Source organism: Mustela nigripes, chromosome 6 (assembly GCF_022355385.1).
Source record: "Mustela nigripes isolate SB6536 chromosome 6, MUSNIG.SB6536, whole genome shotgun sequence".
NCBI lineage: Eukaryota > Metazoa > Chordata > Mammalia > Carnivora > Mustelidae > Mustela > Mustela nigripes.
In genome coordinates, this window is record NC_081562.1 from 103,506,026 (window position 1) to 103,516,455 (window position 10,430).

The 10,430-nt window shown below is 47.5% G+C and overlaps 1 protein-coding gene across 5 annotated transcripts in view; it reads left to right on the plus strand.

The window, feature by feature from the left end:
* CRACR2A (calcium release activated channel regulator 2A) overlaps nucleotides 1-10,430 on the plus strand; it is a 130,603-nt gene that overhangs the window by 84,861 nt on the left and 35,312 nt on the right. For all 5 annotated transcript variants that reach the window (XR_009404874.1, XM_059403787.1, XM_059403786.1 and 2 more), the window contains 3 exons: nucleotides 2,696-2,767; nucleotides 5,258-5,303; nucleotides 7,242-7,348. Coding sequence is in view for 4 of the 5 variants with exons in the window: in XM_059403787.1 (XP_059259770.1) it covers nucleotides 2,696-2,767; nucleotides 5,258-5,303; nucleotides 7,242-7,348 (225 nt within the window). In the remaining variant the exon portion in view is untranslated. The remainder of the gene's footprint in view (nucleotides 1-2,695; nucleotides 2,768-5,257; nucleotides 5,304-7,241; nucleotides 7,349-10,430) is intronic.

Sequence of the window (10,430 nt, forward strand, 5' to 3'; positions counted from 1 at the left end):
AATGGGCCAAATTAATTTTTCTCTTCTCTGAAGATGCTCTGGGAAGGAGAACTTGATTTTAAAATAAGATAAAGAAGGAACAATCAAGCCAGAGAGATAATATAAAGATGAAGGTCAGCTGAAAAGCAGTTACCTCTCTATTTTGCTAATGAATTTCTGTTTGGGGTAGGTAGTTTATAACAAGGCACAGAATTCAAAAGGCACAAAAGGATATACACCCCAAAAGAGGCCTGCATGCCCCCTGTCCCATCCATGACTCCAGGCCAGCAATCACCCAGAGGCCAGCAGTCCTGGTTTCCTTCCAGAATGTTCTATGCATACGCAAGCATGCGCGCTTGTGTGCGCGCACACACACAGACACACACACACACTTTTCATTTACAAAGTAGTAGCACACTGTTCTGCATTAGCCTGAATTTTCACTTGACAATGTATTTTGGAGACATTCCCTATCTCATCCCTCTCCAGAAAACAAAGCCAACGGCAAGCAATTCTCTAAAGAGACTGTAAACCTCTCACCAGTCACTCCTATGAAAAATGCCAAGTTCTTTCCCTCTCAGTCCACGCATTGCCTAGCATAAACCTTTACGACGTCTAGTTAAAAGGACTTTGAAGGTCATTTGGTCATATTTCCAAGTGTCATTTGGTTTTTCAGGAATGCCCTTCTTTTTGTTAACACACAAAAAGCCTGAGTATTTGTGGGTATCTAAATAGATGTCTGTTTCCCAGACAAATAGGTAGACATATGTTCACATCGATGTGTAGCATACGTGCGTATGTACGTGCGTGTTTGTGTGGCTTCAGTGGCCAACAGGCGCTATGTAAACAGGGCGGAGACGGGACTGCCTTCCCTTTTAGGAACTGCCTCCTAACAAACACCCTGTGAGAGCACAGACCTCCGATTCCCAAGGAGTGATTGTCCTTAGTAGGGTGAAGCTGTCTGCTCCTGGTGGTCATCCAAGCTCAGCTCAGCGCTGGGACAGAGGAGCCACAAAGCCATCTCAGCTCCCCGGGCTGAGCAGCAGTACCAGGCAGCTGCGCTCACGTACTGCTCATCACAGCAGAATCCTAGACAGGGACTTGGGGACCCGGTTTGGGTAATGGAAAATACATTGTTTTCCCTCAAGTTGAAATTAAATATAATTGGTAATAAAATGTTAGGAATTTGCAGCTCTGCAGGAGTGAGAGAAGTTTTGTTGCTTAATTAGGATTGTCTGAGGTGAACTTAGGATTTGATGCAGTCTGTTTTTGTTGTGCATTGACTTTATAATTATTCCATAAGGGGGAGGGGAACACCAATACCTTTTAAGGAATCTGATTATGGTGAGTTTGGCCCAAGTCTGGATGGATCGAACAAGCAGGTGCTATTTTCACCAGCTCAGTAATGACATTGAGGGTTGGGGCTGGGGTGGGTGGGGCCGGGGCACATGATGACGAGGTAACTGGTCCTTCCCAGCCTTGGTGTGGGTATGATCCCGGGAGCCCGGACAGCCTGTGGAAGTGCACACATTTCTGAGGCTGAAAGATGCTTCCTACACTAGAAGTGGTTTGGAAATCTAGAACTATGGACCTTTTGCAGTAAGCTTAGGAGTGATTTAAACATTTCTAAACTGGTGCAGAGCATAGAGGAAGGATGGAGGCAAAGTTGTGAAGTTCAGCAAGGCTCATTTTCTGATGTCACCCCGTTCTGCTTTTTTTTTTTTTTTCTTTCTTCCCTGGGTAGTGTTGAATACCTCCGGACTCACCCCTTCCTCCCTCTCTTCCTTCTTCCCTCCCCCACTCTTCTTTTGTTTCTTGCTGCTATTTGTTGACTGTGCCTTCAGAGCCCTGGGTTGCATAGAGAAATGCTAACACACTGGACCAAACCCTAGAGGACCAAACCTGCCTCACTGTCGGAGTCACTCTCCAGACGCCCCAGCTACCTTTCAGCTTCTCCCTCCCCTTCCTCAAAACTCTGGATATGACTGATAACCTCACACTGAGATATAAGCATCTGATTGTAGTTGATACATTTACTCTCTGCTTGCTGGCTAGAGATAAGAAATCCGAAGTTAAAGAAATGAATGGCCAACAGTGGAAATTCCAGAGATCTAGGAACAGACGGGAGACTTCCGGGGGGAAAACAGGGAAGGAGGAATGATTCTTTTGGAGCTCCTGGAAACGAACACAACCAGCATTAGGGAAGAAAATACAAATTCTGCTCTTATCCTCCAAGATGGGGCTGGAGAAGAATATTTATTCTAATTCCTGAATTCTGGGCTGTGCAGGAGCACCTGGGCAGGGCGCCCTGTTCATGGGTTTGGGAGTAGGAGGTCCTAGTCTAGATTAGAACCCTGGCTCAGTCACGGATTGTCTGTGTGACAAGGGGAGAATTACTGACGCTCTGACGGTGTGTGTCCCTGAAATGGGGATAATTTCACCTTCCGAATAGGACATCTGTACTGATGAAGTGAGATCACGGCTGGAACCATGTGCATGCGGCAGGTGCTGCCCGGGGGCTGAGGGGAGACAGATTCCTCTAAACCGCAACCCCCCCCCCCCCCCCCCCCCCCCCCCCCCCCCCCCCCCCCCGTCCCCAGAGTGGGGTACTTCCTGCTGGGTTCCAGTGGGAGGGTCCTGGGCATCCAACTTTGGCACAGCCCCTCCCACCGTGGCAGAATGGAAGCTTAGAAATGCTGTGTTTGCTCTTCCTCAGGGAAGTATACCGCGTGACAGAGAGTCTGCAGCGTGAGAAGTCAGGGCTCCTGAAGCAGCTGGATTTCCTGAGGTGCGTGAGCCCCATGTGTGCTCTGAGAGCACATTCCAGGTGCCTTGGTGGGAAGGGCCAATCTGAGAGTCTTCCCTGCCTCCGTTCTGGACAGTCAGAGCCACCGAGAGAATGCCCTCATTCCCCTTAACCCCCTTGTATCTCGTTTGGTCCATCCACACACACACTCGCATCCCTCTCATCTGGACCTGGGCAGGTAGGCTCTGCCTCATTTTCGTGGCATTTCTCACATCACCTTGTGCGGTGCTTGGTAGCAGGGGAACCGGATTTCTTGAGCTGCTACCCTGCGGCAGATTTGGTACCCTTTCATCTTCAGTGAAACTAAGGAAAGGAGGGCAGTGGCTGACAGAGAAATTAACAGAGGAGGAAATTGATAGCAGAGAAACGAAGTCATTTACCAAAAGAGCCAGAGCTACGCACTGCGGAAGCCGGAACTGAGACTGGTATCTGGTTGGTTCTCTAGATTCTGCCGTATTCTCGCAATGTCTGTTGAATGAGTAGATAAATCACGGATAGAGCACAAACAGAGCAAAGGACTTGGAGTTTCTCGGCTTGTTAGGACTCACTGTAAATTCAAAGCTCATTGTCCTGGGATGTGCCAAAACCAAACCCAAACAAACCCTGTGTGTGGAAAGGTGGGATTTTCACTTTTGTCTGTGAGGTTTCCAAGTTCCTGTACCTTCTGTCTGCCCAGCACCTCGTGGGAACGGTGATGAGGCGTGAGGTGATTTTTAAGAGTGCGCGGAGTGGACTTGAAACACCCCGACTTGTTCTCTTCTGTTTATTTCTTTATTAGAGAGCAAGTAGGGGAAGGAGCAGGGGAAGGGAGAGAATTCCAAGCACAGAGCCTGATGCGGGGCTGCATCTCAGGACCCTGAGATCGTGACCTGAGCCGAAATCAAGGGTCAGATGCTTACCGGACTGCTGCACCCAGGCATGCCAGTTTTTACTTTGTTTTATTGGAAAGCCAGGTGAGGTTACCATGTCTGGCATCTGGGACGCCACCAAATGAGAAAGTGCTTGGAACTCAATGGGATGTGGCCAAGTTGTAATCCATTTGAGAGCAGGTCTTGATTCTTAGGGAGGCTTTAGTGGAAAGAAGAGAACAAGATGAACAAGGACAAGTTTTTGAGATATTTTTTTCCTTTTTTCTATTGTACTCAGAAGAAAAGAACAGATTCAAGCGAACGAGCAGAGGAGAATAACGAGGTAGCTCTGTACACATGGTTCTTTTTGATGGAGACTAGCATTGGTGCAGAATCACACGCCTGAAGCCTTTCCGTGCTGCCGCATGTTTTGCAAGCTTAGATTTTGCAGCTGGTGGCAGCCCAGATGTGGCAGTTTTCCTCCACAGTGATATCACCAGGTAGTGACAGAGCAGTGGGGAAACGGAGTCAATAGTGAGATAATGCCAGGGCAAGACGTAGTGGAAATGTGGAGCTGGAGATTGGGGGGCGCAAGGGGGGTGGCATTGGGACAGTGGGGGGGATGTGACGGGGTGAGGAAGGGATGAGTGGAAACAACTTCAGGACACTCAGGAACACGTGCTTGGGAACCCAGCATCTAGACTGTAGGGCTCCTTATAAAACTTGAGTGAGATCAGGTCACTCTCCTGCCATTCCCCATCCCCCCATGGCTTCATATCTCTTTTGGAGTAAAATCCCAAGTTCCTACAATGGTCCACAAGACCACAAATGGTCAGGGCTGTACTTCCTCCCTGACTTTCTCTGCTCTCATGTCCTAATGGCTCTCCTCTGAGCATTCTGATGCTCTCACTTCTGTTCTTCACACACGTCCAGGAGAGCCTGACTCCAGGCTTTGCCCTTGCTATCTCCTCTGCCTGTAACACTCTTCCCTCAAATATCATCACAGGTCCCTTCTCTTGCCAGTCTTTGCTCAGATGTGCCCTCTGTGACCGCCCTACAGAGCTACCACTGCGTCCTCTAACACTCTTTTTTCCGTGTCTTTGCTTTATCTTTCTCAATAGCAATGACCCCAGCACTAAAATAAGATGCCCTGGAAATAGGAAGTCCCTCTTCTATTCATTGTTCGTAACCTTGATAGCTAGAGCTGTGCTCCACTTGGAGTGGGTACTCAGGGAACGTTTGTTGAGTGACTGCATGATTGTATGAAATGAACAGTTCGGAGAGAAGGTGCCCCCAATAGTAAGCTCAGAGAGAGGGCGCCCCCAATAGCAAGCTCACAGGTGCACCTAGAACTTCTGGCTGCCCTCTGGGGGAGGCTTTCCTTAGTGGTAGCATCCTGAGGGGCTATGGGTGTTACAAGGTCATCCTGTCTGTCCCCCTGCTTTCAGCTGATGGCTACACAAACTACCCGTTGTCACTGTCCCTAAGGAAAGAGATTCCACACGTTCCCTGTGCCTTCCATGTCAAGTTCTTCTCTGCACCTTCCTCCCTGGCAAACTGACGGCTATTGGATCTACCAACCCCAAAGACCATGTCTAAAGAGATTCCCCTTTTCCGTTTGCAGGGAAAGAAACAAACATCTTCGGGATGAACAGGACATACGTTTTCAGGTAACTGCCCTGTGCTCCTTTTCCTGACAAGATTTGGGTCCCCTGGCACCCAGAGCCCATGCTGGGACTGGCCCAAGAGTGTCTTGATGTCTGGCTCCTCCCTTCTGGGAGAGCAGACGATGGCATAGTTTGTTTGTTTTTTGTTTTCTGGGGGGTTTTTTTGAGAATAATAAAAACACAGAGTGGCCTTCTGAGTAGCAGTGTGTGAATTTTCCATGAAGTAATGCACTTACCTCTTGGAGTATAGAGACTAAAATGTTTGGGAAGGTCGCAGATCATGTGGACATGGACATGGTAGATGTTATCGAGGAGATGGCAGTCAAAATACCGCAATCCCTTTTAACCAAAATGCTCACACGTTTTTGGGTTTTTTTCTTCATTAACATTTGTAATCTCTTGATGAAAAATGTTGCATTTTTATACCATCATAGAACAAATTAAAAATGTATATTTCGCTATTAACATAGTTGATTCTAAGTACACATTTTTACTCTGTGGGGACCCCTGTTCCTCCGTGCCTGAATGCTGCACTTACATACTCTACCAGAGAGCGGAGAATCCTCTGCTGACTTACAGGTCTTTACTTGGAGCCACACTAAACAAAATCCAGGCTGCCATATTCTATTCATCTTCCCCTTTAGACAGGAACCACTGGATGCTCAAAGGGATGGGGAAAGGGGGTAGGATTCACCAATGCGATTTCCTAATCATCAGGATCTAGTACCTTGTGAATTTCTCCTGTGTCCTGGGGCAAGTGCTAAGCCTCTCCAAACACACCCTCCGCTCTCACACAAGGAAAGGGAATCCCTATCCTCTTTTTCTATATTCTAGGGATTTTTGAGAAAAACTCTTGGAAAGAGGAGGGTCATAGGCTCTGAGCCCTGGGCTGGACAGTGGCCTGAATGTGGTCAGCATAAGGCAGCTGTTTTACAACTACAAATCCCTAGGGGGCGGGGGGGTGTGTGGACCGAGTTCTACCCCCATTTCTTTCCTGTCCCTGACTGGCAGGAAACTTCTCTTCCGCCCACCTCCCTGTACTGTCAGAGCGAGGCTTCAGCCTACACATGTTTGTTTGATGATGATAATGGTTATAATTGTTTTAGAAGTAACACTGAATTTATTTGAAAACGTCCAACCAAAGGTCACCCTAATCCTTTAACCTCACTTCCCTTCACCTGCCAAACTCATTTTGCTTTGAAAAGGAAATGGAATTGAGAACCCTAGTGGGGAATAGAAGAAAGCGGGATAAAATCATGTGCATGCTGAATAATAATTAAAGATTAGTTCGGAATCATTATAGCCGTGACTTCAGGGGCCCCGGGAGCACGGCAGCCCCTCCTTCTCTCATTAAGAATCATTGGGAATCATGGGGAAGGCTGGTTAGCCAGAGATTCTGCCTATGATCTAACTCCCCCTCATGTCCCGGAAGACACCTGCCAGGGAGTGCTGTGAGCTGGGTTGTAAGCCCCCACCCGCCGCCGCAGGGCACGGGACTAATCGATCTTCTGAGCTGGTCCCTTTCTCATTTCTGGGGCTTTGGAAATAAAGAGAAGTGGGAGCCACACAAATGAGTGGGATTTAAAGATGCACCGTCTTTTCTGCCCCTAAATACTTTCCAATGCATTCCACGTAATCTCTTCCTGTCATCTTGCAAATCGTCAGTGCTGGTAACGAAGGGTCACAAGGTAGATCCCAGGCTCTAAACTGTGCATTGATTTGTTCTATTGGATTATTGGGTGGGAGACGGAGGGATCCTGATGAGAAACAATAGCAAAAGGAAAGAGTAAGATAATGCTAACAGTGAGACCAAAACATTGCTTCTTGCTTCAGAATTTGGTTTTGAGCCTGAACTTGGAGGTGGGAAAGTGGAGCCCTCTCTGCTCAAACATTGGGAGAGATCAGCAGGCGCAGGTCTGAGGGCATTTTGTGTTTCTACAGAAAGATAAGGCAGCCAAGGCAAACACAGCTGCTTCCAAGGCGAACTGGAAACAGAGATCTGGCTCTATGATAGGCAAATACATGGATGGCAGAGGGATTCTGAGGAGGTAAGTCACCCCCGATTTCTTCATTCATCGTGTGTTCCTTGGTCTTGCTCTCACTGGGCTCTCACTGGGCTCTGAGTCCAGGGGCTCTCAGGAAGTGGCCCAAGGTGGGGAAGCCCAGAGTCAGTTGCACTCATTCCCTTCAAGTCTCAGAGGGCACGTTCCCTCTTATTCTGACATCCAGGTGGAAGGAGAACTGTGCAGGGCGGGCCCCTGGGGCAGGATCATCTTCTTGTGTGTGTCTGCAGATGGGAACCGAGGAGGTGCCGTAGATCAGCAGAGGAGAGAGACAGGCAGGACGAACGTGGTTGGAGGGGGGGGGGGGGGGGGGGGGGAGTGGAGCGTGGCTGCAAGAGACTCTGCTGGGCAGAATGGATGCACCTGGTTTTTCAGGGACATGACTGGCTCTGAAGCATAATTGAATTGTGGGAAGGCCCCCCACCCCTGCAAACTGAGCTCCTTTCCAAACAGGAATGGGGCCTGTACTTGGCAGATTCCTCTCGAGGCTTCACATTTAATTATCTCAAAGATGACAATTTTTGTTGTGATTAGACAGCACAGTAATCGAGTTTGAATCCCCAGAGGGGTGGCTCATCGTCCCTAAAAGAGACAAGCCAAGTCTTCCACCGTCCCTTCTTTTTTGGCATGTGTTCCATCCACATAGATGGCCACAGAAAGGTAAAGGCAACCAGACCCCTAAGTATCAAAGCCAGGGAGAAAAAGCATGAATTTGCTCATCCAGGAGACCCTGAGGACAGTAGGCATGAAATACACAATACGAGAAAGGAAGGAAAGTGACCCTGAAGATGTCAATGGGCTCATTGGTCAAGTCTTTGGACACAATCATCCTTAATTCTTTCTCTAAAGAGCTCAGCAGAGGGGGGCCTGGGTGGCTCAGTTGGTTGAACATCCAACTCTTGATTTCAGTTTAGGTCATGATCCTGGGGTCCTGAGATCAAGCCCTGTGTCGGGTTCCACACTCCACTTATCCCTCTCACTCTGCTCTTCCCACTGCTTTCTCTCGCTCTCAAATAAATAAATAAATAAATAAATAAATAAATAAATAAATAAAATCAACCTTAAAAATAAAATCTATCTTAAGAAAAAATTGTATCCTTAACAGAAGGATACAATTTGGGATCCAGTTTTCTGCAGTAATGGTTGGCCTGTTGCTTGCTCTGCACAGAAAATATTCATTCAACAAACATTCACTGATTGCTTAATCTGTACCAGACATTCTTTGAATTCTGTGAACTCTCCAAAAGTAAATTAAACATGAGTTCTGCCATCAACATCCATTATTGAGTGCCTACTATGTGCAAGATATTATGCTACATGCGAGGTATACAGTGGTGAGCAAAAGAGACCGTAGGTTTTGTAGAGCTTCAGGTGGAGGAAAGGAAACAGACAAGAAGCAGGTAGGTTGCAAATTGTGCACCCTGGATTCCAGAACAGACTTTGGCAGAGGCCACTGCCCTCTGCTGCTCATATGTAGCGCTTGGTGGCAAAACCAAAAATAAATGCTGTTGTGCTGATCTAAGGGTCCTAGGAGATGTCAACGGTGTTTGAGAATTTCCCAAATCCAAAGCTTTTTCCAAGAAATGCTTCATTTTAGGGCTGTTTCAGTGGCCGTTTCTTTTTTCTGTTTGTAAGGACTTTCGAGAAACATGCTGTGTGTGTATGTGCACTCTTGTCTGCTTGGGCACGCACACATGCACTTGTGTGTGTAAGCAGAGTGGAAGTTGTTGGAATACTAATTGTGTCTGCAGGGGATAAGCAGTCTGTAGGCTTGTTAGACTGTAGAAGAAATGTGTTGGGAAGAAGACAGTCAGCTTCTATTAAAAACTATGATTTTTATAAATAAGTGGGAAGGTCCCTGAATTGCTACAGAATTCTTTATTTTGTATCAAGGGACCCAAATTAAGTCACCATTTTTGTGAGCACTCTATCTTAATTTATCTTTCAGAGTTGCACTTAACTTCAGAACAATGATACTTGCAGTTTTTTTCTTTTCCCTTCCTATTACTGCTCCTTAGGAAGAATAAATAGTATAAGCCAGGGGCCAAATGAGGGGAGCCTCCCTGTTCTGCATATTCCGTGACCTTCACCTCCCTTCTGTCTCCTTTGGCCCTGGCACCTCCTCACCTGATTTGCTTTCTGTTCTCCTTCCTAATCCTTCCATGTGTGTGTGCCTGCGTGTTTCTGTTGGGAACTCGAGTTACGTTTAAAACCTTTCTCAGCTTCAATTGTCTCCAGAGACCTGAACTCCTGTGCCAGGAAGGGTCTACAAGGCTTTTGCCCTGAAAACCTTCTGAAAATACAGCCTGAGCATTGACTCACATCTGGTTGCCCAGTTCCCTCCACCTCCTTCTGCTTTTCCTCGTTCTTAATGGTCAGATGCTTCTGGAAGCAAATATGCACATAGGCCTCCAAGGTCACTTACTCCTGACACTGACCCTGTGGCAGGGACATTGAAAGAGGAAGGTAGGAAAGGCAGGTAGAGGTACCCAGCCTGGCTTCTTCACCCATTCACAAATGGGCAGCTGCTTCTGAGCTCTTCCAGGATCAGCAGTCCCCCTCACTCACTTAGCTGAGGGCTGTTCTTTGAACACATCTGTTTTTGTGCATTGTCTTATGAGTGACGTAGGCAGGCCGCAGGAGCCACATTTTATGGTGAGGAAATTGAAGCTTGGAAGAGTTGAAGTGTTTTCCCTAGTGGCACAGTCAGTAAGGGCTGGTATTGGGACCACAGCCAAGGCCACCTGATTGTTAATTGAAGATGCTTTATTTCCAGATTTTTTATATTCCTTTTGTCACATCCTTTACTGCTCCTTTGTGGCACTTATCACAGCTTGTTGCAGTGTATTTAGTTGTGCCATTACTGCTTCAGCCCCCCCACTGAGCTGAGCATTCCGTGAGGACAGGGCCCTGTCCATCTGTGCTCGACTGTGTCATTAGCTAAATACCTGGTCGTAATCATCAACACCACCTTCCTCATCATCCCCCCCATCATCATCATCACCGCCACCTTCCTCATCACCACCACCTCCATCACCATCATCACCGCCACCTTCCTCATCACCAC